At 41.7% G+C, this 27,981-nt stretch overlaps 1 protein-coding gene across 1 annotated transcript in view; it reads left to right on the forward strand.

The window, feature by feature from the left end:
* Positions 1–27,524, forward strand: part of LOC134574978 (neurotrypsin-like) — a 44,657-nt gene extending 17,133 nt beyond the window's left edge. Inside the window, exons 6-15 of the mRNA XM_063434089.1 lie at positions 873–1,020; positions 3,433–3,611; positions 14,699–14,840; positions 17,019–17,221; positions 18,767–18,908; positions 19,576–19,781; positions 21,417–21,492; positions 23,308–23,430; positions 25,046–25,323; positions 26,517–27,524. Of these exons, the coding sequence (XP_063290159.1) occupies positions 873–1,020; positions 3,433–3,611; positions 14,699–14,840; positions 17,019–17,221; positions 18,767–18,908; positions 19,576–19,781; positions 21,417–21,492; positions 23,308–23,430; positions 25,046–25,323; positions 26,517–26,827 (1,808 nt within the window). The 3' untranslated portion in view covers positions 26,828–27,524. The remainder of the gene's footprint in view (positions 1–872; positions 1,021–3,432; positions 3,612–14,698; positions 14,841–17,018; positions 17,222–18,766; positions 18,909–19,575; positions 19,782–21,416; positions 21,493–23,307; positions 23,431–25,045; positions 25,324–26,516) is intronic.
* The last annotated feature ends 457 nt before the right edge of the window (positions 27,525–27,981 follow it).

The following is a 27,981-nucleotide window of genomic DNA, read 5'->3' on the forward strand; positions in this document are numbered from 1 at the left end:
GAGCCGTGTGCGCATTCAGCCAGTCCATAGGAAAGCATTCTCAATGCTTTTCTATGGACGCTGGCGTCTTCTCACTGTGATTTTCACAGTGAGAAGCACGCAAGCCCTCTAGCGGCTGTCAATGAGACAGCCACTAGAGGCTGGATTAACCCTATTATAAACATAGCAGTTTCTCTGAAACTGCTATGTTTACAGCAGAAAGGGTTAACCCTAGATGGACCTGGCACCCAGACCACTTCATTAAGCTGAAGTGGTCTGGGTGCCTATAGTGGTCCTTTAATAAGGATTGTCATTTGTGTGCAGTACTTTGTTTTGCTGCTACTATTTGCTGCTCTGTTAATGACAAAAAGGGACATTGTCTAAGCTACATGGCCACTTCAAGGAGTCTTTGAATGCTGTGTTGTTTTTCTTTTTTTTTTCTTTTTTACTGCGTTGGAGACCTTTTGATGCCTCACAGGTCATAATGAAATAGAACTTTTGAATTATCATGTGTTAATTCTTCCAGTTAGGTTAAACTGGAAGAATTAACACACAATAATGTTTTGGGGTGCCTCCCTTTGGAACAAACCAGTAGTCAGCGCCAATAGACTTATGATGTTTGCAAACATATTTATCCAGAAAATTTGGAAGCATCCCTATGAATTTGTGCTCAAACCTACTGCATTGGACGTTGCCTTCTGATTGTACATTTACAATCCTCCATGTTCCTGAAAATCTCAAATTGACACATCCCACAAACATGTCTTTTGCCAAGTAGGATTCCAGCCAAAAGAGAGTGCGTTAATTTTTTTGCACTTTTCTTTAAAATACCAGAACTGTTTTATTTGTATTTATTTATTTGCTGTAATTAATTTTCATTTTCTTAAGAGCAGGTCTGACACCCCCGATTAGGCTGGTGGGAGGGAAGGAACGGTTTGAAGGTCGAGTGGAAATTTTTTATCAAGGAAGGTGGGGAACAGTTTGCGATGATCACTGGGATGATAAGGATGCAGAAGTTATCTGTAGACAACTGAGTTTAAGGTGAGTTATATTATTCTTTATAATTTTTTCCTTATTCTCAGTGGTAGTATACTTTTTTCATTTTTTCATTAAAGACACAGAAATCAATACTCAAAGCTAGTAGTTTGCAGAGAGAGAAACAAATAAGTCAAAACAAAGTTTGTAGCCATGTGAGACAGACATGACAAATTTGGAAGGTCTAATAGCGGGATGGGTGGGCAGTGGGTAGTTATGCAACTGATGCAAATAGAATCACTGTTCACATTGCTGAACGTGAGGGCTGCAAAGCATGGTTACCATTCAGGGTTTCTCAGACACTGTGTGTAAGAAGACAAACTCTGTCCGGCCCCTGACTTTGTCTCCAGACCTAATCCTACTACACTGGAACCCTCAGAATCTTCTTCAGCATCCTGCTAATTTAGCACTAATCACCTAGCTGCCTGAGCTTTTTCAGTGGTAAACCATTAGCCAACTACTGGATAAAGTGATAAATAGGTCCCAACATTGTGCCCAACCACTAGACAATGTGTAGTGAAGGATTAAGACCAGGCCTAGATTCGCCACTGTGAAAAAGCCTGATGGACTGTGATGACCAAGGGTTGTGGTCTTGAGAACCGACCCAAAGACCTCAGTTGGAAGAACTCCCTCTCAAGCCACCCCTGTTTTACACTGTGGGGACGAGGGAGCCAGTGTGTGCTTGTGGTCTTCACTTGCTGTGGGTGTAGACCAAATACAAGGCTCTGGATTGCTAATCAGATCGTACAGTAACTCTCTGATAGCTACCTAGAGCTGACTGAAAGTGGCAGGCTGCACTTGCTAAAGGTGCAGACAAGAGAACTGCTCCACTAGACCACTTTGGGGTAGTGCACATCTCATTGGTGATGACACAACACACATCTTCACCAGTCTCACCCCCTCATATTAGGCTGCTCAGCCTTTAAACCCCTGTGTCAGATTTTATCCTAGTCCTGCCATGGACAAGACAACATGAACATAGTAAAGACAAATAGGAATTCGGGGCACACCGGTATTAATCTATATTAAAGACCACATAAACAGACAGAGTGCAACATAAAGCCAAAACAAGCAAGTACAAGAACCTGATAGAAGACTGCAACAACATGCAATGGGAACCAGCAACATGCTGGGCATGTGCCAGGATATCTAGGCTATGTTGAGCAAATGGCTGATGGAATGGGAGCCAATTCCTATGAGTATACTGGAGGTTGGTGGCTGGGTGTATAAAAGAGCACTACATGACTGATAAAATTCCTAAGTTACCCCCTAATAACTTACCCCTAAGTTACATTCCCAAATATTCTAGTCACCAGAGTGACATACACCTAAATATCAGTAGGCACCCATTGATGGCTGGCTCCAGCGCTTTGAGGCCAGTTAACCCTAATGGAGGACCGCTGGTAAGGCTCCAAGAAGTGTGTTGGTATGTGTCAGTATTGCCTGTGGGGAAAGGTGCAATTACAGTCAGTTGCATCACCAAGGATTTTCAATTTCCCCGTCACAGAATAGCATACAAACCATAAATTAATCATTTCCATCTTGCCAACCTAAATATAGTACCTCCTTGTAAAATGCACTCTTCCTAAATTATGATAACTCTTTGTGCTTCTCATTAGTCTCAGTTCTCATTAGATGTGATCTTTTAGGTGCCAGTAAGGATTTACCCTTAAAGTTTCAAACTACAGATTCTGCACTGTGGTGCCAGAAGTCCTGTCTGCCGCTAATTTGTCAAACCATATTATATAATTTTACACTTACCTATGTCAGGCACCTTCCATCCTTTTAGCCTAAGTTAGTTCAATAAAGCAAAAATTCTGCATTATCATACCAAGTCATAACAGACGTAAACAGTTGAATAATGACCAAACCTGGTGAGTTGGTTCAATCATTCAAAAGTTAGAACTCACATTAGGACCTCAGACACCCGACACAGCAAAGTAAATGTCAAAAATTTAGTATACGCTTTGATAGATTACTGGTTGCACTCTTTAGTGGTTATGGTGCCTAGAGAGTTGCTTTAATAATTCTACAGCAATGAATCTCATTGATCTGTGTCAGTTCAATGAGTGTGAAACACTTGTCCTCCACTTATTTTAGATTACACACAATAAGTAAGATACAAATTGCTTTATCTTTTAGTTGTTCAGACTGCATGCAAAAGGTTTTTACCTAGACCCCTGACAACTAACTTTTGTCTTCATTCAACATTTACATTTGAAATGATGTTTCTTACATCTGCAAAGTAGTTTCATGTTAAGATTTTTCCAATAACATAATATAAGTTGTTGTCCACTTGTGTTGAAATAGTGTTCTTTTTGTATATATACCATCACCTATTTAAGTTCATTGGTCACACTGTCTGGACATGGATATGTAAACATTCTCTACATATAATTTATGAATGGTTATTTTCAGTGGCAAGCCAAAAGCTTTGGTCTGGGCTCATTATGGTAAAGGATCTGGTTCCATACTCCTGGATGAAGTTGAGTGTTTAGGAAATGAGTCATCTCTGGACTTGTGCCAGAAGAACGAATGGGGGCATCACAACTGTGACCATATTGAAGATGCCGGAGTTTCTTGTGATCCCTTTACTGGTATGTGTTTTGGATTGTCTAGGTATAAATAATAGAGCTGGTAACTAGTCTCCTAAAATTAGCTCAAGGATTGCATAAAATGCTATTGTTAAAAATTGCACTCACGTTCTTTGAGATCATGGAATTCTATGAGACTATCCTATATTTGTCTTACTCTATATAATGTTTTATAACATATAAAACAACATACATTTATTAAAATAACTACTTTCAGTCAATTAAGACATTTAACGCTAATATTTTACTGTTGTGTATGCTTTTAAATGTTACCTTACAACAGTATATCTAAAATAATTAAAATCATGTATTGAACTGTGTTAAATACTATATATAAATCCAACCTTTTATACATAAGAAAAAGTGGGGACTACATAATATTATATTGTTCAATGTAATGAGAAAATATGAAATATAATGAAAAAGTTAGTAAAAAAAAGAAAATAAATCAGTAGCAATCAAAGGACTTTCAAATTAATCAAAACTTTACCATTCCCATACATGCCCAAATATATACATGCCCAAATACATCAGTGTTTCGATCCCATGGGGTCATTATATTGCTTGATAAGTAATTTGAGTGCTGCCGATGTATTTCTCTCTTATGCACAGCGTGATACCGTGGGTTAGCACCTAGGCATATTGCTGTTTATTATTACTTTTTTGATGAGAGCAGGAGGAATATATATATATATATATATATATATATATATATATATATATATTTGTGTGAAGGGCTCATGATGGCAAAGAGAAATAAGACCTTAATAAGTTTAGGATGGTATAAAAGTAGCAAGTCGGTTGTGGTGTGCCGGAACCGACGATGAGGTAGGCCTGAAAATAAAGAGGGCCCACCAAGAAGAAATGTAAGAAAAGGAGTTGATAAAGAGGTGTGGGTGGGAGGGTGATGCAACGCTGACCTCGAAGGTATGGAGCCAGGTAAGGGGTGTCCCTTAAGTAGGGAAGGGGTGTGTCATACGCCCCTCCCACAAACACAGGCCAAAGGGCCTTACTACATATATATATAGTGAAACAAAAAATTCCTGCACTCCAACTTATTCATATATGGCCTGGTGCACAGCAAAGAAATAGTATAAAATAGAAAAAATACCGGCACTCTAGGTCTTCCAAGCAATGGCGTTTTTATGTATCCTGATGAAAGCCCTGAACTAGGGCTGAAACGTTGACTTTGGATTAACAGAAAATAAACGCCATTGCTTGGAAGACCTAGAGTGCCGGTATTTTATTTTATATATTTATATATATATATATATATATATATATATATGTATGTATGTATAGTCCTTACTTTTTCTTATACATAAAAGGGACAAAAAAAATAATAAAAAAAAAATTAAAAAAACAGTGACAGGTTGACTTTAAATGTGCAAATTTCATTGTATTGTCTCCCAAATTCAAAGTAAAGTCATTAAGCCCCATAGTGTTAGCTGGATTCATTTGTATATACTGAAGAATAGCTATATGCTTGTGTACTGTACACTGATTCATGATGTGCATTATGGAAACTCCAGCTCGATGACCCTAACTACTACATACGTAAAATAAATAGCAAGTTCTTTTTAATTAATTGTAATAGAGCCTAGTATTAAAGAACTGCTAAGCATGATAGGAATTCCATGCAAAGACGGAATAGCATTCTTTGGGTTTACTTAGTAATGCAGGCGATGGCTAGTACAGGGCTGGTACTCTGTAACTTTTAATTTATATAGCGCCAGCAAAATTCCATAGGGCTGTATGAAATATGAAACAACAATATGAAGCACAATCAAACGAATAACAAAAATAACAAAAATGGTATAAAGTAGGTGCGTGGGTGGTGGGAAAGAGACAAAGGAGACCTTGTCATAATTGTAATACAGCTTCGCAAGTAAAGGTGTCTACCATGTACCATGTCTACACAGATCAATATAAAAGGTTGGGTGGATGTGGTATATGAAGTTCAACAAAACGTTGTCACGGTGTAATACCCCAACACGCATAGTGTAAGATAAAAAGGGACAAGATAAGGATTTTTTTTTTTGTAAAGTTACTTTTTATTGTGGTCAGTTGACAAAATAAAGGAGCAAACATATGTATCAAACATTTTAGCGGTGGGACTCGCAGGTCTCCAAGTAAGTCACATCAGCAATGGGGATGAAGGATACGCAGATCCACATCAGAAAGGCTTACGAGTGAATATAACGTGAGAATGTCCATTTTGCTTCGTTTGTTCCTGGTGTGCATAAGAACCAGTCAATCCTAATACATATACATTAACAGTTAAGAACAACATAATTGTTAGTTAACTACGGGACCCGTGGGTCCCCACGAGTATGGGTCAACATAGCTACAGTATGAGAATCGTGGCATTGGTAAAGAATATTTCAATAGCAAATTCAATATCTAAACATTAGTTTAAACGTGTATGCTTGTCGGTGTCAGCATAGGTAGTATGATCAGCTTGGTGTCTAGTATGGCGTTGCCGCCAGTTGTGATAGTCAGTGTGTGTGGTGTCGTGTCTGAGGAGCGGTAAGTCTTGTGGGGCGTCGTCACCCTCCACTAGGTATTCCCCCTTCGTTCAAGTATCAGGGTAGGCGGACATCCTAGCCCCCACAGGTTGGGGGGGGGGGGGGGAAAGGGAGGGGGAGGGGGTGGGTAGGTTTGGGTCTGTCTCGGGCGTCTTGTTCTCTCCCTGATCTCTAGTGCACACCTGTGACAAACAGCTATGTAGGTATATGAGTAATCATTAGGCTGATGCTATGCCTGGTGAGGCAGGATGTATGCTTCGCAAGCTAGTGGGGCCCTTCATTGTAAAGGTCTCAGGAGCAGGGATGGGATCGTGGGAGTGGGAGTGCGCCTGAATGGTGTTCGCTTTGGTGGCTAGGAAATTCGTCTCCCGATCTCCGCCCAGGGGCCCTGATATGTCCCTGCTGTCAATGTTGGGGTTTTATTTAGTTACCCCTGTGAAATGTAAATTGGGTGTGAGCCCCCCTAGGCCCCCAGTGCGACTTCAGCAGTAGGTTGCGGGGGTTCTGGATGCGACCCGGGGGGCTGTGTCCGGCGATTCTGGGCGTCCCCACACCCCCACATCGGCAGATCGGTCCCCCAGCCAGGTGATAGTCAGGGCCTATGAGCAGTATAGGTACCATGGCGCCCATTGTTCTGCGTGTTTCTCCTGTCTCCCCATCAGGCAGGCTATTGTAGACTCGGCTCTGTGGATATCCTCTACCTTAAGTCTCCACTGTCCGATGGTCGGACGGGTCCGTGTTTTCCACAGCAGCGGTATCAGAGCCTTAGCTGCATTCAGCAGGTGTCTGAGGATCGATCTCTTATAAGTCGACAGTGAGCTTTCCGTGTGGTGTAATAGTGTTAGGCACGCCGTTAGGGTTGCGGGTTCTCCCAGAATTTCACATATCTCCATTTCGAGTTCGTTCCAGAACGGCCTGATCTCAGTACAGTCCCACCAGATATGTTTTATGGTTCCCACTCCTGATTCGCATCTCCAGCAGGTGTCCGGTATGTTTGGGTTAATTCGATGGAGGAGGGATGGCGTACGGTACCAATGGGATAGTAACTTATAGTTCATTTCTTGGTAAGCTGTGTTTGATGAGCTCTTGTGCTGCCGCAGTAAGATCTGTGCCCATTGATCTTCCGTGAATGTAGTGTCCAGCAGATCCTCCCATTGCCTTTTAAACAGATCGTTTGTGTCTTTTCCTCCCGTTATCAGTTTTTGGTATATAATCGAGACCGAGCCGTTCGATTCAGGCGTCAGGAGGCAGAGGTTTTCAAACCAGGTTAGGCCTCTGTGTAGTTTGATTCTGTTCGGGAGATTATGGTAGAAGTGCCTGAGTTGCGCATAATGGAATTGGTGTAGTGGAGTGGTGTCCCGTTCGGTCGATAGATCTCGCATGGTTCGCAATCCAGAATCTGTTAGCGCCAGTTGCAACGGGATGTAGCCTTCATGGGCCTCCAATGGCCACGCTGATGGCGGGAGGTTATCTCCTATGTGTGAGTTATGGGTAATGGGGATCAGTGGGCTGGGGGAGGGGGAGATGTAGGGTGTCCTCCTCAGTCTGTTCCATGGTTGGAGCATATGTGTGATGGGAGAGTCATCCCCCTTCGGTGTTGTGGCATCGCGTCCATCGTGCCAGATGTATTGAGGCAGCTGGTTGTGGGTGAGGTCTCTACATAGTGTGGTCCATCGTTTCTGAGGGGTGGCTACATGGAGTTCCCTAATACGTTGCAGCACCGTAGCTTGGTGGTATGTGTTGAAGTCGGGCAGGGCGAGTCCCCCCCATGACTTGGGAAGGCTCAGCCTACTGTGAGCTATCCTGGCCCTATCCCCTTTCCATACGCATTTGAGTATCGCTGTCCGGAGCGTTTTAAAGAAGGTTTGGGGTATGGGGCATGGGAGCGTGTGGAAGACGTAGAGTATCCTGGGGAGGATATTCATCTTCACCACTGCGATTCGCCCCTGCCAGGAGATGTGGTTGTAATTCCATCTCCCAAGGTCCCTCAACACTGCGGACAGAAGGGGCGTGTAGTTGCGTGCGTATAGATCTTTCGCTGCAGGGGTAACCTGGAGTCCCAGGTATTGCATACTATCTGCGCACCAGTGGAACGGGAATTGTTGCTTTAGTTGCCCACATTCCTCCTCCGGCACCGTCACATTTAGGATCTCGCATTTGGGCATATTAAGTTTGAGCCCTGATATAGCCCCGTACGTCTGAAATTCCTCCAGAAGGTGAGGGATTGATTCAAGGGGTTCAGCCAGGAAAAACATCATGTCGTCTGCATACGCAGCGACCTTGTGTTCCTGCGTCCCACATCTAAGGCCAAGAATTCTGGGGTTTTTACGTATTTTGTCCAAGAGCGGTTCCAAGGTGAGTGCAAAGAGAAGCGGTGAGAGTGGGCAGCCTTGTCTGGTCCCGTTCCTTATGTGAAAGCTCTCCGTGAGTGCCCCATTCACTCGAACTTTAGCGTTCGGCCGGTGGTATAGCGTCCCGATCCAGTGTCTCATTTGGTCACCAATGCCTGTTCTCCTTAGCGTTTCCATCATGAATCGCCAGTCCACTCTATCGAAAGCTTTCTCTGCATCCGTAGATAGCAGAAGTAGCTTCTTCCGATAGAGTTTCGCCGCATGTTGGACCACGAAGAGCCGGAGGGTGCTATCCCTGGCTTCCCGGCCCGGGATGAATCCCGTTTGGTCCGGGTGGACCAGTCGCGGCACGTACTGTCGTAGTCGAGAGGATAGGACTTTAGAGAAAAGCTTGATGTCAGCATTGATTAGCGAGATCGGGCGATAGTTGCCGACCTGTTCCGGGTTTTTACCCGGTTTCGGGATCACCGTTATCGTTGCCGCCAGGGACTCCTTGTGAAAGGATGCGCCCTCCCGGAGGCTGTTCAGTGCGTTGACCAGCTTCGGGACCAACTCCTCACCGAATTTCTTATAATACTCCACCGGAAAGCCATCCGGGCCCGGCACTTTACCATTCTTGGCCACCTTGAGGGCGAGTTTGACCTCTTCTTCGGTAACCGGTGCGTCGAGTGATTCAGCTTCCTCAGGGGTGAGTGCATCAGGGTTGAAGTCCCTCAGGTATTCTATGGTGTTCCTTAGTTTGCTGGAAGCAGCGGGGCCCTCAGGTGAGTTGTCCAAGTTATAGAGGTTTGTATAGAAGATCTCAAATTCCTTTGCGATAGCCTCGGGGAATTGCGTCAGTACTCCTTGTCTGGTGCGCAGAGAGTGGACTTGGGCTCGATTTTGTGGGCCTCTTAGCATTTGGGCCAGCAGTTTACCTCCTTTGTTTGCATGCCTGTAAAAGAAAACTTTGGAGCGTTGTAACTGTCTCGTATATTTGCGTTCTAGGATGTCAGTTAGTCTTCTCCTATGTGTGACAAGGTCTTTATAAGTTTGATCCTGTGGAGATCTTTTATGGCTTTGCTCTAAGGCCGCTATCTGTTCGGTAAGGTCGCGTATCTGCTGTCCTTCTTCCCTTTTCTTCCGTGCTGCTATTCGAATTAGGTGACCTCTGAGGACACTCTTGTGCGCTTCCCATATCGTCATGTCCGTTAATTCCTCAGTCGCGTTCTCCTCAAAGAATTGACGGATGTGCCCCGCAATTTGCAGTCTCGTCGGTTCGTCTAAGAGCAAGGCATCATTTAGTCTCCACGTCCTTTTTGTCGGGCGGTATAAGGGTGACTCCATCTCCACTTTTACTGCACTGTGATCTGACCATGGAGTAGTTTGGTGTAGCGGTACTTACCCTCTCCAGGGGCCGGCTGGGGTCCTCTCTTCTCGCCGCGCGCGGTCCTGCTCCTGCACGAGCCGCGCGCGGCTCAGCCAACGATATGATCAGTCAGGCGGGCAGTGACCGCGAGAAGCGGTCACGTGTCCCGCCCGACACTAAGAGCGCGCCGCGCGTCTCGGGCGCGCTCTTAAAGGGACAGTGGGAGACTAAATTAGAATCAGTCTCCCATTGGCCCCTGTCAGGCCACATTCCCCATACACTCACGTTTTGGGGGCGTGGATATGACAGGGGCCAATCAAAGTGAACCTTAGGGTATTTATACTCACCTGTTTCCCTTGCTCCTTGCCCTATCGTGGTTTCTGTCCAGTTTCCCTTTAGTGCTTGTATCGTTCAGTTGGTTTTTTGGTGATTGACCTTGGCTTTGTTCCTGACTCCGCTCTCTCTTTATCCTTGCTTGCTTATCCGCTGTTTTGTCCTCTGTGTACCAGTCCTCGGCTTGTTCTACGTTACGCTGTCTCTCTGTTCCCTTGACCTCGGCTTGTTCTAGACTCTGTCTTGCTTATTCTCGTCAAGTCCGGCCATTCTAAGGTCCGGTAAGACGACCCCTGGTTTCTTGTCTCCTGACTATCTGTACTATTCCTGCGTGTTGGGGTATATTACCGTGACATTTGGATAGCAGCTGACCTTAGGTAGGTCAGTCCTTCCTGTTGTACGCAGATATAGTCGATTCTGGAGTATCGACGGTGCAGCGTGGAGTAATACGTGAAGTCTCTCTCCATTGGGTGTAGTGCTCGCCACGCATCCATGAGCCGAAGGTCTCTGAGGGCTTTCAGGATGGTCCTGATCGTCGAGCTAGGCACACTGCTCCGTCCCGTGGATGTGTCAATCAGGGGGTCCAGCGGGACATTGAAGTCCCCCCCCAGGATCAGGACTCCCTCTACAAATTTGGTTAGCTTCAAAAGTGTCCTGCGAATAAAGCTCGCCTGTCCTGCATTCGGAGCGTAGATGTTCGCGAGCGTGTATTTTTTCCCTGTTATCTCCCCTTTCACGAACAGAAATCTACCGTCGGCATCCGCTATCTGGTCGGAGACCGTGAATTGAAGATCGGCCGCGATCAGTATAGCTGTGCCTGCCTTTCTCGTGGAGGGGTGGTTGCTGTAAAAGTTGTTCGGGTAGTACCTGCTCCTGAGTAGGGGATTCGTCGTCGCTCTTAGGTGGGTTTCTTGTAAGAGCGCGATGGAGATGCGTTGGCTCCTGAGGGTCCTCAAGAGATGGGACCTCTTTTCCGGGGCATTGAGTCCCCTGCAGTTCTGCGTGAGAACGGTTAAGGGTGATGGGGAGTAGGCCATCGTGGGAGGGGGGGTGTCAACTTCGATCTGCCAATGCACGGGCCAGGCGCCCAGCCCCGCCGGACCACCAGCCGCACAGGAAGACTGAGGAAGGAGGGGGGGAGCGGTGTTCACGGGGGGGGGGGGGTAGCGGTCGCCTGGGGGCCCAGGAGGGGAGGGTGCGAGGCGAAGGTGTGTGTGTCGGTCCTCTACCAGAAACTACTATGCTCTCCGTGTGTTAGTATCCTAATGTGTGTTAATGAGTGAGGGTATTTACCCCAGAGTATCCCAACGTGTGGGGTCGATACTGCCTTTGTCAGGCAGAGTCCCTTGTAACTGGGTGGGCGGCCTACGCTGTACCACTACACGGTGAGTACCGGAGCGGCAGCAAGCGCGGATCCCCCAGTAGTCTTGGTGTACTCGGGTCTAAGTCGGGTCGTGGCTCTCGCCTAGTGGCGACGGTCAGGTGTGTGTGTTCCGTATGGGTTGGGTCGGGTTCCTGTTCCGCTAAGCATGAGTCAGTAGGTGTGCACATAGCGATCGGGTCTGGTGCCTATGCGTACTCTCCAGTTGGGGTCTGAGATGTCCGTCAGGTGTGTCTCGCCCCAATGTGGTCCCCCTGTCCCCTGTAGTCCGGGCTTTCGGCGTGATAGCTGGTAGGGTCATCTAAGCATACAGATAAAGTAGTGAGCTTGTCAGTCGGGGGCAGAGGGGTAGCGGGGGGGGCACGGTCTACCTTCCCACAATGCAACATAGTAAGCAACATAAAAATATGAACCAAGGTACATAAACATGAATAAGAATAAACCCCCCCCCCCACCCCCCACCCAGCCCAGTCAAACAACCCCGATCACCCGTCAGGCGAAGAATCATGCATATACATAGGGCAAATTATAACGATCAGTATTGTGAACCAAATAATTCAACATAATCGGGATGACAATTGACACATTTGTCCCCATTGTAGTGGAGCCCCACCCCTCCCAACATGTGCCCCCACCCAACAATGTCATGGTTCTTGTGCAATCCGTTAATACAGCCATCAGTATGTGTGGCCCACCATAAATCTTCCGCTTTACTGTTGCAACGCTGAAATAGATAGGGTCCCTGAAGAACACCCCCCACTCAGCTCAGTGCCCCGTCTCCATGCGGGAATCCCCAGTCCCCCCTCCCAAAGTATCCACATGGCATCATGATGTTCCTTAGTGTGTGTGTGTCCATCAAAAGCTATGCCCCATGGTGGAGAGAGTCCCCGGAGGGGATGAGTCACTTTCACAAGTGTGAGGGTGGCAGTTGGTATACGACTCATTATGGGTGGTGGAGAGTGCTCATCCACGACTATACAGTGCGTGGTGTCACCGTTATCTTAGCTGCAACTATGGGTGTGGTGCATGCTATCAGTAGAGGCCATACCTCGCGGTGGGCTAGGTCCCGGGAGGGACGGGTGTATGTCTATCGCAGAAAGTTATCAGTCAGTGTGCGGCCCAAAATGGGGGTGGTTGAAAGTACTTATCTGTTTCTGGGCGAGGAATGACATCTGGGTCCCATAATCGGGTGCGGCATCATCCCCGGACCATCGGGCAGGGGGGAGAGACACACCTGTCAAGCTAGACCGCCCGGCTAGTCCTCAGCATGCGGGGCCGGGTTGCGCGGCCTGTGTGCTGGGGATCTGCGTGGTGAGTCCTCTCTGCGTCTCCTAGCGGCTCTCTGAGCGACGGGACCTGGTCGCTGTTCTAGGGGTCCCAGTATCCAGTCCGCAACTTCGGTCGGTGGTAGGCCTAGTCTCCTCAGGAACACGGGGACCTCGTCTGGCCACCTCACAGGTACCCATTCATTGTCATGGCGAGCTAGCAGGCTAAAGGGGAATCCCCATTTATATGGTATATTTCTACTTCTGAGCAATTGCGTTACAGGTCGTAGAGCTCTGCGGGCTTCTAGTGTGAGGGGTGAGAGGTCCTGGTAAAGGGCGACTTCGGCTCCTTGAAATAGCCATGTTTGTCTGGATCTTGCTTTTGACATTATGAGATCTTTCACCTTAAATTCGTGTAGGCAGCAAATGATATCTCTGGGCGAGTTGTCTGCATTGCGGGGCCGGAGCGCTCTGTGTGCCCTGTCGAATTGGAAGGTCGGCGGGGAGTCAGGGCCCAAAATCTCCCTGAATAGGGCAGTGAGAGTAGCTTCCACGTTTTCTTCGTTGCGTGGTTCAGGGAGGTTACGTATCCTGATGTTAGACCTGCGGCCCCTGTTGTCCAGGTCTTCCGCCTGTCTCCTAAGGTGTAATAGGATGGTACCTTGTCTGCTTATAGCCAGGTTGTTAGCTTCTATGCGGCCCGACATCGTTTGCTCCGCTGTTTCCAAGGCCTGTATACGGGTGCCCTGTGCTGCTAGTTCATTCCCCAGCGTTGCGACCTCGGCACGAATAGCCTCATGTAAGGTATCTGATGAGGCCTTTAGGTCTGCTTTAGTGACCATGCTGGCAGTCAGGGTAGTCAGGGCTCTTATGTCCGCCCTGATGTCTGCTAGCGAGAGGGTCTCACCCTCCGGTGGCGTGGTCGGCCCGTCGGCCATCTTGGGGCCTTGTTCAGCTTGGGACGGTCGCAACGGAGTGCGGAGGTATCCGTCCAGCGGTCCGCTCTGTGAAGCGGGTAACTGTCCCCTGGGTGTCTGTGGAGCGTCTGGGCGTTTGGTGCGCCCCATTTGGAGAGTCTGTGCTTCGGATTGTGCCCTTATTATCGCTGCGCGGGTCGGAGCTCCGAAATCAAGCGGCCGGCGCCATCAGCGTTCAAGCCACGCCCCACAAGATAAGGATTTAACGTATTACCAGGCCTTAGGGATAAAGCGTAGTCAGACACGAGCCGAGGTCAGGGTAATGGAGAGACAGGGAAAACGAGAACCAGCCAGAGTCAGGTACATGGTAATCAGTCAGAAGGGCAAACAAGACAGGATAGGGTTAAAGATAAACTCGGTCAGGAACAAAACCAAGGTAAATACCAGAATAAACACAATAGATCAAGGAAAGCACCAAAGGGTACTGAAACAGAAACCACGATAGGGCAAAGTGGACAGGGCTAGGGGAGTTTAAATAGCCTTACTTAACATTTCATTGGCCCACGTGATGCCTACACCCCCAAAATGTATGTTTGTGGGGGGCGCCAAAATGACGTGGGCAAATAGGAGCCTGCACCTACTTATGACTCCCATGACACCAGCCGTGCTCCTAGTGCGAGGCGGGGCGCATAACCTTTCACTGCAGTCAGTGCACGTGACCTGCTGAGAAGAGGAGATTGAGCCACGCATGGCTCGAGCTGAGGACCCTGGCTGGCCCCCGCTTAAGGTAAATACTGCCACAAAAGTAAAGAAGTGGAGTGGTGGTTGGGATGCCACAGAGGAAACGGTTTTCAAGCAGTATTTTAATAAAATTTTAATGCAAATATAAAAAAAAAATTTAATCACTTTTTACACTCGAAAATTACCTTGTTTCTAATGACAAGTATATTTTGCATTATGACCGCAGATGGCTTAGTCAGATTATTTAGAGGAAGCAATGCTGGTGAAGGTCTGGTCCAAATATACTACAAAGGTGACTGGGGGTCCGTATGTGATGATGGATGGACAGTACTTAATGCACAGGTGATCTGCAGACAGCTTGGATTCAGGTGTGTTTCAAAGTTTCAATTATGCTGCTAAAAATGCTGAATATAAATGACCATTAATGAGTATAATATGGTATTGCGTTTATTGATTTAGCCTCTATTTTAACCCCTTAAGGACCAAACATCTGGAATAAAAGGGAATCATATCATGTCACACATGTCATGTGTCCTTAAGGGGTTAAAGTGTTATTCTTTAGCTACTACCTAAAACCATACAAAATAACTCTAGGTAAGCTCATGGCCATCTGATGGTGCAGATAAAAATTATTACTATAGTCTTCAACACAATAATGTCTCCAGCAAATAAAGTAGTGACGTAGACTTCAATTTCACATTTTTGGATAAGCTTTCCAAATTATTTAATATTTTTAGATACGTTTTTACAATTATTTAATATTGTGAAAAAAATATTGAAATGTTGTAATATTGTAATTTTTTAAAAATGTATTGACATAGTTTATATGTATGATATATTTTCTGATATTTTATTTATGTCAAAAAAATCAATTTAAAAGTTTATCCAAAAATATTAGATCATTTGGAAAGCTTGTACAACAATATTACATCAAGGCCATATTTAGTGGAGAACATTATTACTAGAGTTATTTTTTGTGTCTGTAACCTCAAGAATAAATGACTATGTACGAACTATGATCCACACACAACTCTCTGGCACTACCTAGTGTCTTAGCTTGGCTTTGCAAGTAAACTTTCTAGCTCTTACATATAGTCTTGGAACACCAGGACAATCCCAATTTTTTAAAATAAAAACTGACTTACCAGCTGTGTTAATTTTGGCGTCAAATTTCAATTTTAGTTCTAGTCGTATTTTAGTCATCTGAATTGCTTTAGTTTTAGTCTAGTTTTAGTTGACCTATCTCCAGTAGATTTTAGTCAGCTAAATCTACTGGAGATTTTTTTTTACATGACTAAAATCTAATAAGGTTAGTTAAAACCTCTGTCTGTCTCTTTTGCCCCTTCCCCAGCCCCTTTGTGTCTCTTTGTTTCCTACCAGGTCCTCTAGGTGTCTCTCTCCCAAGCCCTGGTCTGTCTCTTTTGCCCCTTTCACAGTCCTTCTGTGGCTCCTTCACATGCCAGTGTCAATTTTGGTGGCAAATTTCAATTCAGTTTTAGTCATAGTCTTTTGACTAAAATGCCATTTTAGTTTTAGTTTTATTTTAGTCATCTGAATTGTTTTTAACAATAAATTGACTGTAGGTCCGTGTATATCTTCTGTTAGGGGATAACTCCTATTGAATCAAATACCAAAATTAAGCTAACTAAGTCAGGAGTAAAATAGGGGGATAAATCCTCGGTGTACTCAGTAGAGTGGAAGCCAAAACCGAGAAAATATCTTCATAATTAAAATGTATCTTTTAATAGATACTAGTATAAAACCACAAACATCACTATATTCATACCACCACCTTAAAAACAATTATGGTTCACTATGAAGGAAAACTTATATGAAAGGATCTCTGCTTTTAATAGAGCCAAGAGAGTCCTAACGATAAAGATGGCTAATAATGCCCTCTTTGGTAAACTACGGTTAGTATGTAACGAATTTTTAAAATTTCCACTAGAAACATGGTCTGCTACCTAAACAATGTTAAATGTTATCTTACTTTCAAATAGGTTTTCCTTCTTAGTATCTATTAAAAGTTACATTTTATTTATGAAGAGATTTTCTCGGTTTTGGCTTCCACTCCACTGGGTATACCCGAATTTTATTCCCCTTTTGTACTCCGGATTTAGTTAGCTTAATTTTGGTCTCTGAATTGTTTTAGTTTTAGTCTAGTTTTAGTCAACAAAATCTAAAAAATTTTAGTAGACTAAAATTTGACTCAAATTGTTATTCGCCAAAATAAACACTGCTTACCATTAGGTAGGGGAATAAGAATACAGTAGCAGTAAAGATGGAACATTGGCCAATGACAGAGAAGGTCAACTCCAAATGTATGTCAGAATGGAGGAAAGCTCCATACAACAACTGCTCGCCCCAAAAAAATGTTATTGAAAAGTCTGCTGAAAACAACCAGAAAAATGAAAAATAATCTGTACATGTTCCTGACCTTGAGAACCTTATTAACTGCTTACACGTATATAATTGAGCTCTTTTACTTGTGTTATAAGTAATCTTGTCTACATTGTACTAAAGTGTATCAAATACCATCTTTACAGTGGTCCTTCTATTGTGGCATCAAAGGGAGAGTTTGGCCCAGGTGAAGGCTTCATATTTTTGGATGATGTCGTCTGCACAGGTCTGGAGCATTCTATTCTGGAATGTTCACATAGTAGCTGGGGTCAACATGACTGTTCTCATTCTGAAGATGTTGGAGTAAAATGTACAAATGACAACAATGAGATCGTGGAAGAGCCCACTGGTAATATAAAAATTGTGCTTAGGTGATGCTTAATTATGCTGTCTGTAATATTCTAATTAAAACAAAATATTTATTCGTTACATTATTTTATATAATTTTCTTGTTATTGTTTTGATTTGTTTTTTTAATTCTTTATTTTTGCAGTGCATAGAAATATGTACATGCCATTACATGGTAGATTGCAAGACATATCAGTAAAACAGTAAATCAGAAAAAACATTGCACTTATTTTTATATTAAAGCCAAACAATCAAACTCTCTAGTTTTAGTTTAGTATCTAGTGTTATTGTGAGGCTCGTTATGGCTTACGTGTTAGTTAAGCATTGTCTTACAGTATGTCTTACAGTATGAATAACACCACGCGCTCCTGTGAAGCGTGGCTGAGAGAATGTGGACCGATAGGGCTTTATTATCTAAAAGCGTGTTGTCCTATGAGTGTCTCATACTGGTAAGGTCTAGTTAGGAAACCTTCAGAGTGGGTCAGTGGTGGATTATTGTTTTCTAAGTTAACCACTGTGCACATTTTCTTCCGGTGCAAAACATTGGATTTTAACAATCTCTAAGGGATCTTGTTTACTACCTTTCCAGTATGTTCCTGGAATCTCAGAGAATGATTTTTCAAATTCTTTTTGTTAATGTATTACTAGACTTTAATGTTTCTTTTTAACACAAGGTAGATTGCAATCAAACCAAATCAGCTGTCTGCCTAACCTTCGAATTCATGCACTAACAAGAAGGCAATCGTTAAATATACAAAGATAGTAAAATATGATTCACCTATTCATGCCCCAGATGTCTCAAATTGTCTGTGAAATTTTTGGCGACCAATTAGGGATGTGCCCATTTCAGATTTCCAACTAAAGAAATGTTAGCATTGCCTTCATGAAAAAATATACATTGTTGAAAATGAGACAAAATTCCTTATCTCACATGGTCCACTTTAACATTTTCACAATCGATTTTGCTGTCTATTTCAGCCACAGTGTTCGGCAAGCATTTTGTTTCTGCATTTTTACAATATGATTAATGGCGACTGTCATATATTATTTATTAAATGTAGACACCCCTTGGTATTTCACAAGGAGCATAGCAACACTTTAAATTGAGTTATTATGTCATTATTCACTGTCAGGATTTGGGACAATATTTATGTGACACGGGGTGTAAACCAAACATCGAAAATATTCAAATTTGTTCAGTTCAAACCCTGAATACAGACTTCCCAATGTCCTCAATGCTTCAAACCCTTCTTTCCACCCAAAAAAAGTTTAGGGGAGTTGAGGAGACTGGTTGGTATAAATTTCCCTCTCACTCAGCATCATTGTAAGAATGAGACTAGCAGGGATGATACAGTTAGCTGATTTTGTCAATATCCAAACACTGGCAATACTAACTATTGTCCAGGATTGGTTAGTAAGACTGTTTATTCAGTCTTTGCATCAGTTTTATTGCATGCCATACCTAGAACATCATCGATCAATTATAAAATAGTTCTAAAATAAAATACAGCTTTTTATGTCTAAATGCTAATTTAATAATCTCCAGGACCTCCTGTTCGATTGGTGGATGGAGAAAACACGAAGGAAGGCAGAGTGGAGGTTTTCCTCGATGGCGAATGGGGCAGTGTATGTGATGATGGTTGGACAGACAATGATGCAGTTGTGGTGTGCAGACAGCTTGGTTACAGGTGGAGTAAATACGGCAAAATTGCATTTGTTGACTAGTGACTGCAATTTTTTGTATAAATATTTGCCAACAAAATGACAAAGAAGGAGTAAATGATAAAAAATTTCTCAAAGATTAATATTATTGGCTGGATCCTTAATTAAATGATATAATGGCAACATGTTATATATATCAGTTCTAAAAGTGGTATTTGAGAATTGTTCCTGAAACCAAGTTTTCAAAACAGTGAGAATTTATTTTAGATAAAAAGCAACTATGCAGCAAAGTTCTGAAAGTATTGTAGAGATGCAAAGATATACAAATGGTTTTCATGCTGAATGGACCACTACTAGAACTTTGTCCCAGAATTGTTGTTTTTTATTTTTTATTTTATTTTTACACAGAACCCCCAACATGCTTCACACCTAGCTATAAACTAGAATAGTCTCCCTTTTTTTCATTGCTGTATAGTAAGGGGTAATAATTATGAGTTGCCTGAAAGGAGCTCTGTAACTTCTGATTGGTGCATAAAAAGTTCTGCACAAAATACTCGTATTGACTTTGTTGGAATTTCACTGCTATTTCAATGCAAATAAAATATACAATGAGACAAAGTAGGGGCTATTTTGTTTAACGGCAAAGCTGAAGTTGACAGTATCTTTTGGGGACATTATGATTTTCTCATTCAGAGGTCTTGCCAAAGCAAGAACAATGGCATATTTCGGTGAAGGACAAGGACCGATTCACCTGGATAATGTAGATTGCAGCGGGTCCGAAAACACCTTGGCAGAATGCAACAAGCAGGACAGTGGAATACATAATTGCTGGCACAATGAAGATGCTGGAGTTATATGTGACTACAAAGAGAAGAAAGTCATCCAAAAAAAGAATACAGGTTAGTGTGCCCATTATGTGGGTGATGAACTCCAGTTAGACACAAACCAGGCAACCAGCCAGACATTCTTCATATTGTTATTGTGGAATCTGCACTTGCTTATACTTTGGATCAAATTCATCTTTATATGGCATTCATTGGATGAGTGTTTCAGCTGACATGCTCAACAAATGAATGTCTTCTAATGTTGGACAAAACTTATATTGCTAACGGGGAAGTGCAACATTTGTGATAGCAATATGCTAAGCAAGAGGCCGGACAAATAGATATTGAAGTGGGCTCTCATGTTCTTGGATAATATAAATATTTATCTCAGTTAGAGACTCTGTTCAAACCTAATTATTTACAGGTTCTGGTTGTTGCCAGCCAGCACTCCTTCTGCAAATAAACTAAAAAAAAAAAAGCATGGACCTCAGCACCTTCTGCTCCTGTACGTTCAACTTGTCTTGTTTCAACATTTTGTTTGCTAGTCCACCTGTTGTACAGTGCTACAGAATTTGCTGGCACTTTATATATAAAAATAATTAAAGGACTTAGTTAAAGGACCATTAAAGTGTAGCAAACCACTCCATTGAGATGAGGTGGAATGGATGCAAAGGTCCTGTCACTTTAACCTTGCAATGCAAAACTGCCTTGTTTACTTTGCAGGGTTAAAGACTTCTAGTGGCTGTCTTCCAGAAAATTGTGATAATTCAAAGTGAATTTAAAATTTAAGGCCTAAATAGAAGAACAATTCAGCTTTGTTTACAGTTGAGCAACTTACATTTCCCACAACCCAAACTTTAGTGAATAATCATTTCAAAATCTGAGTCCTCTTAAGGAAAATGTATTATATAAGTAGTTGGTCAATATTATGACTACACATATTGTTGCGCACATTATCAATGCAAAAATAAATCTAATAGCTTAGTTAAAAAGTGATGATACTACACTGTGGGCTCGCTAAGAGACTTAGGTGAAACCCTAGAGCAGATATTACAAGTACCAGGTGAATGGAACTCAATATGCCCTAACCTGAGACAGGAGGTCCTGTGAGTGTCATGCAACCACACTTTTGACGACCTTCACCATACCCTACAATAGCGTGTACCCATGCCATGCCAACAAATGTCATAATTACTAGTCCCGTATTTGCATAATTTAACTCTATAATCTGTTTACTGCTTACGGTAATATGTACACATAATGCAACTACCCTGTTATATGACTCTACTAACAATATCTTCATTCTGTAACACCCCTGTATCCCCCTTTATTTTTAATTTTTTTTAAACCGAACTGTTTTAACTGTGTGTTCCCACTGTCTACAAGTTTTATGGCTGCAGGCCTGTATTTGTGGGAGGAGTTAGCGTTCCTATAAAACGCTACTCCCCCTTCTTACCTTTGCCGTCACGTATGCTGATCATCCCCACCCACCTCACCCTCTCCATACCTATACAATCCCTTCGGGTGGGCCTCTTTTTTACAGGCCTACCCCTACGTTGGTTTCGGCACACCACACTGACTTAAACCAATCTCAAGGTATTTCACAGTCACTAAATTAACCAACCACAAGCAATATATATAATATATGTGGAAATTAAAATAAAGAATGTTAAAAAAAAAAGTGGTGATCCTACTTTTCTCTTTTTACAGGTATATCCGCAGTGTGTGGAATCAGTCCTCTTCTTCAACGCAAGAAAAGAATTGTTGGTGGAACCAAATCAATAAGGTATTTATTTTTAATAGTCAGCTATGCTTTAAGTTTGGCTACCATGGCCTTAAAATTGGAATTCACTTTGATTTCCCTTTGAATCTTCACTTTAGTAAAAAACCCTGTAAGTGTTTGAATGCAAGAATGGAATGTGATTTCTATTTTATTCAAGTGTATTCTGGGATACACGTATAATAAATGATTGAAAGGATGCAAATTGTTACACTTTGGGGGCATTAGTTTGTCAGTGGGATATATGGTAAGTTTATAGCAATACATCTTTAATCTGATTCCAATTTTTAAAAACTAGTGCTGCACGGCGCTCTGATTCTACCTTCACATAGAGAGGGACTGAGGGAGCCGTGCGGCCATTTTTAGTAATATACCTCTTTTTTAATAGAGAATAATACATTATAATTGTGATGGCCAGGTTGAAAATCTAAATTATGACATATAGGGAACAGCAAGCTAGGAAATTTAATAACATTACCTAGTGTCCTACATTTTTCCCAGAACCAAAATATAGGTAACAAGGTAGGATGATCTTTTTCCTTCAGATAAAATTTTGGATTCTTCAACCAAGATATTGTGTTAATTGGAGCTCCTATACATTCCTGCTCTATACTTATCCACCCTTTAGGTTTCCTTTGAGACCAGTCAAGTATCTGAGTCAAATGAACTGCCTGATAATATCGATAAATGTCCAGAACTCCCAGACCCCCCCAAACTTTTTGATCTAATTAGATAAACATAAGCCAGGCGTGGGGGCTTATTTCCCCAAATATATCCTAAAATAATATGCCTTATCTGTTTAAAAAAAGACCTTGGTAGCCAAATTGGGACAGTCTGAAACATAAAAAGCAGCCTGGAGAGGACATTCGTTTATAACACCGCTACCCGGCCATACCGTGATATCTGTGGTAATGACCAATTTCTCAAGTCTTTAGTAATTTGTTTAATCAAAGGAGAAAAGTTCAAATCATACAAATCCTTACGCTTGTATGGCAAAATAATCCCCAAGTACTTTAAAACTACATTAACCCTCATCAAATGAAAGGTTCCAAAAAGCTTCTCCCTATCATAATTTTCTATATTAAATATTAGTACTTCACATTTTGCCTTCAGACTTCTGCCTTCCGATACCATTAGCCTCAGCCTGCTAATTTCTACCATAAGTAGTTTATTAGCGCAATCCTTATCGCTCACTACACCTCTTTGAATTCATTTGTGCAACATGTGTTGGGCTCCAGCCTATTTTCAGTACATTTAAGGCAGACTATGTCACTGCTAGCCTACTGTTTTTTCCTATTTTGGTTCTATGTTGGACTTTATTCTATCTCTGGAAAACCTGATGCTACTAATTTGCTGTAATAACCTGCAATACCTATCAGTTATTTGATTCCATGTTCTTAAAGAGGTACACTTAGACCTGGGAAAGGAAAGGAATAGTGACAAAACTGTAAAAAAAAACCCACCAGTTTCCCTTTCCCTTCTATAGAAGGTGCGGGGGTGGAAATAGGAGAATGGAGAAGGAAGAAGTCCAACATGTTAACATGTTTATGTTACACGTTATAGCAGACAAATTGTATCTCCACAAATATTAATAACTGTTTACATGAATCATATAACATACAGGGACAATATTCTTGCTACAAGAAATATGGGATAGTGTAAAAGAAACAAGTACAAAAAGCAGTAAAAAATTTTGTTTTTGACAATTCAAAGATACACACTGGTGCTGTCAATAAATATTAGAGGCAAGATCTGCAAATTACACATTTGCCTTCATATTCCGATTGTATCGTATTCTAAAAACATGTTTCTCTTGTTTAGGGGCAGTTGGCCATGGCAGGCTTCATTGAGGCTAAAGGGATTCCCGAAAGAGTCTCGGTTACTGTGCGGTGCAACACTGATAAGCAATTGTTGGGTTCTAACAGCGGCTCACTGTTTCAAGAGGTAAACAAAATATCTTGTGTTTCTCGCATTGTTGCTCTTCAAGATTGACAGAGTAGTCTCACCACAAAAACAAACACAACAAAATTAAACTGCAATCAACATGACTACTATAACCATCTGTAATGGTTTGCTTGTCTTGGGTAAACTGGTGCCATCCCTCTGTTTAATTTCAAAATGGTTTGGATGACAAACTGATTTGACCTAAACTAAACAAACAGTTTGAACAAGTTTCCAGTGCTCAGATGCTGCCTCTTCCTCAGCCACATTTGGTAATATTTAATTAACACTTCCAAATTATCAATGTGAATTGTATCCAACTTACGTAGCATTGATTGGCTGAGGAAAAGATGTCCGTTAGGCACCATTAAGAACCCTGGTTTATGTTTGTCATTAAACCGGATGATGGTGTCAGGACGCTACAGAAATCTATTGTGGGTATGTGCTTTGGCTGTTCTTTTAGCACGACATATTGAACACTTTATGTTTTACAGCTTAATAGAAGGTTGGAGTGACCACTTAAGTTGTATATATTTATGATCCAATGTCTTAGAAATGGAGAATGAAATGGTCAGGTTAGCTGAGTGAGTTTTTTTAAGTTTGCACTTATTGCCTAGATAAACGTGTATTCACTCGTTATAATATTACAGGGCATATTGCCATTCATAATCAGTTTATATATACGTTTCCAATTGTATTGGTCTTTCACAAGAAAGGGCTTTCTAAGAAACCTAATGGATAAGCAATACAATAGTCCAACAAAATTCTAAATTTGCTCCATGTTTACTATAATTTTCTAAAGTATCAGAATTCACTAATGGGTAGCTTCGTTCTTCACACATGAAAGGACAGGAAACCTAACGTGAAATTAGTAGAAATCTTAGTGCCTGCTCCCTACCAGTCAGTCCCTGTAAATAATATTTTCCCTAGGGAGTGTCAAATATCAATCCTTCAATGTGCATGAATCCTCAGAAGGTGTAAGCAAAAAGCTAATTTAAGAAGCTGTTTAATCAATGGGACATCTTCACTGTTTCTGCTTAGACAAAAGGGGTATTCTCCCAAGTCTGCTAGTTAGCAGTTCCATGGTATTAAATCACAGGAGGCATCGTGGATAGCCAACTCAATACATTGCAGAGGAGAAAAGGAGATCAGTATGACCAGACTTATAAAGCGGTACAAATTCCCTAAGCCTCAGCAAATTAAAAGCAAAGTTCCTGGAAGAAATTAATCAGTTCTTCTTGCTTACCCAAAAAAGGATACAAAACAATAGGAAAAGAATAGACTGTATAATGTCTAAGAATATCCCTGAGCAGCAGATCATGAGGCAACTATAGGAAGTACCCAACAACCTTGTACAATAGAAGGAATTAGCTTAGAAAATACAAAATGCTGTCTAAAAACCATCAATTTCTTTTTTCCCTAAAAGACCCCACATAGGAATATTTTACAAGTAGGATAGCAAACTAATGCTGATGATGCTAGTCTAATAATATAAACTAGAGTAGTCCATAGTGGAAATGTATAATTACCCCGTTGCAAGCCTACTATTTGTTTCTCAGCGGTCAACTCCTTTTTACGTTCCTGTTTGATACTTTGTGACTCTTCTTTACTCGTACAGGTTTGGTGTACAAGCCCATCGCTACTCTGTTAGAGTTGGGGATTACCACACTGGAGTGGAAGATGAATTCGAACGAGAGCTTCTTGTGCAGAAGATTGTAATTCATAAGAACTACCATTCGGGAAGCATTGACAATGATATTGCTCTAATCAGAGTAAAGGGCAGGGATGGGCACTGTTTGCCATTCACTTACCATGTCCTACCAATATGTCTGCCTGAGAAGAAGGAAAAGTCTGTCCATCGGAAGACATGCTTCATTACTGGATGGGGAGACACAGGTATAATTTATTATTTAGAAATCACTGTAATCGCTTTTTTGGAGTATGTAAATATCTCCAGTATATGTTTAAGTTAGTAAAACTACAATGTTATACTTATCATGATAGTTTAAATGATGGAAGTCCAGAGAGCTCATGTGTTTTTAATATTTTTCTGACTTGTTATCTCTAGAAAACTATTTGTTTTCTTGAGATAACAAGTTATAAAAAAATATTACAAATACTGGGCCTCTCTGGGCTTTTGTATTAAATTTTATCGTGAACTTATTATTATTATTATTATTATTATTATTTTTTTTTTTGCTATTTCCATGGGAGCACACTCTTGAGAAAGGGCTATTATAGACATACGTGAAAACAGGGTGTCAGAGAATAGTAGGAATGGTAAAAAAAAACAACTAATGATTAGCATGCCAGGGCCTACTTACATATTTTAGCTTAAATGTGCCATTACACAGGGAGCCTAGGCCAGGTCCAAAACAATTTACAGATCACAGTAAGCAAAAGGCCCACGACTGGGTATCCATTTTGACTTAGGAACACCCTAGTCATGTAAGATCAAGGGTAGTATAGTTGTAATCTAAATTATTCAACACCTATTGAAAAGCTGGTTTATTGTCAGTAATTACACTTTCAGTTGAACAAATGAAACAAAAGCAATTGAAATAGCTCAACAAAACGAATGCTTCAAGTGGTTTCCCTAAATTCAATTGAAAATGCAACTTATAATGACTTTTACAGTCCAGTCCAGGCTGAGGAGGCCCCAGATCAGGAAATTGGCCACTTCTGCCCGTGGTGTACTAGGCCTCACAGCCAAAGCACCTGAGCTTTGGTAATATATGGACAAAGTCCCACAGAATGAGTTGAGTGGTGTTAGGATGCAGAATAATTTCAGCCAAAAGTTGTGGAATTATTCATTTAAAGCGATTTAGCTGCCTAAATCTTGATATTAGCGAGGAGCTCCTACTGGACACATCTGGCCGCCACGACTGTCAATATCTGCACAATATTTTGCCCTTTTTATTTCAACTCAGGCATCATTCCAAAACACCGTAAGTCCACTAAATAAAATATATTTTAAGATACATCAATACTTGCATTTCTATCATTGGACTAGCAAAACTACTCCAAACTACAGTACATATCTGTCTCTTTCTTGTTATTACTTATTTTATTTGTTTGTTTTGCTGTAGGAACATCTTATTCTCGGACGCTTTTGCAAGGTGAGGTTTCTCTTCTTCCCAAGGAGTCTTGTATTTTGCAATATAAAGGCAAATTTACAAGTCGGATGATCTGTGCTGGAAATCTCTCGGAAGACCAACGGGTGGACAGCTGTCAAGGAGATAGTGGAGGTCCTCTCATGTGCCAAAGGCCAAATGGACAATGGGTAATTGTAGGAATAACATCTTGGGGGTACGGATGTGGACGAAAAGGCTACCCTGGAGTGTATACCAACATTAGTAAATATAGCTCTTGGATAAAAAAGGTGGCAAAATTGAAATGAGAGACTGCAATGTTAATCCTCCACACATATGAGCCATGCAAAGTATTTTACCACAAATATAATTTGTGAGCAATAAGAGCTCTCCTACATGCCTTAAGTTTCAGTTCTTGTGCTTTACTATAAGGAAAACAAACCTGTGAAAAGGTCATTATTTGAGTGAGCATTTGACTTCAGAACATAGACCTACTACTTGGAAAACCTACACATGGGTCAATTATTTTAGGCTGTGAGCAAGATGTTTCCTTTTCTTAACTGGAAAAACCCACAGAAAGAACTGCATAGGGTTATATTGTGTTTTTAATGCATGCTGACACAAAGGACTAAGTCTCCTTTGTCAAAGTAGAGATAATTTCATGCATTCTAAAATCAAAACATATGAACAGAACTTTGTTGCAACAAAAACTGTGACATTAATTAAGAACCAACAGAACAAGTACATTTACAGTGAACATTTCACATCTTGTGCCAATTGTCAATTAGAAAAGGTCAACCCAATAGCTTGTTCGGGGTCACTAATTTGTTAAGAACTTCTTGTGAAGGATATATCAATGTCAAAGAACACTCTAAACTATGGTCCAAATTCTAATCCCCTAGACACAATATGAAGCAAATAGGTAGAATTGCTTAAGATTCCAGGAGTTCTGAAAAGGGTCATCACAATTTGTTTTTATAATAATCAGTGGAGATAGTTGTAATATTATCTGTGTGATTATTGCAATTTATCGGATGTACTGTAAAATGATCTTGAAGAGATTCACTTGACTATGGTAACTTATAGATATTACTAGAATGTTATCGAGGAGGCACTAATTTTTATGGGAATTAGCCTAACATAGTTTTTGATGTGGCTGGTTTGAGTAGCAGTTTATGTCTAGATCACCTAGAGGGAGCTGCTTAGATACTTACAGACGTTCATAAAATCGTTATACAAAGTATGGTGAAACAAACTTTAATTGGGGGTCTTGAACCAAATGCATGAAATTGACCTTTGTGTTTATTAAACCAGTCAACTACAGCTAAAATTAATCTCAAGGTTCAATATGTAACATACCACGAGGAGTAAATTATCGGTCTTCATCAAACTTCTTTATAGCCTTTGTTACTCACTTTCAAAGTTTAGTTCTGAGTATTTATGAACTTAGCCAGAATTACAG

This window comes from Pelobates fuscus, chromosome 10 (genome assembly GCF_036172605.1).
Source record: "Pelobates fuscus isolate aPelFus1 chromosome 10, aPelFus1.pri, whole genome shotgun sequence".
NCBI classification, from domain to species: Eukaryota; Metazoa; Chordata; class Amphibia; order Anura; family Pelobatidae; genus Pelobates; species Pelobates fuscus.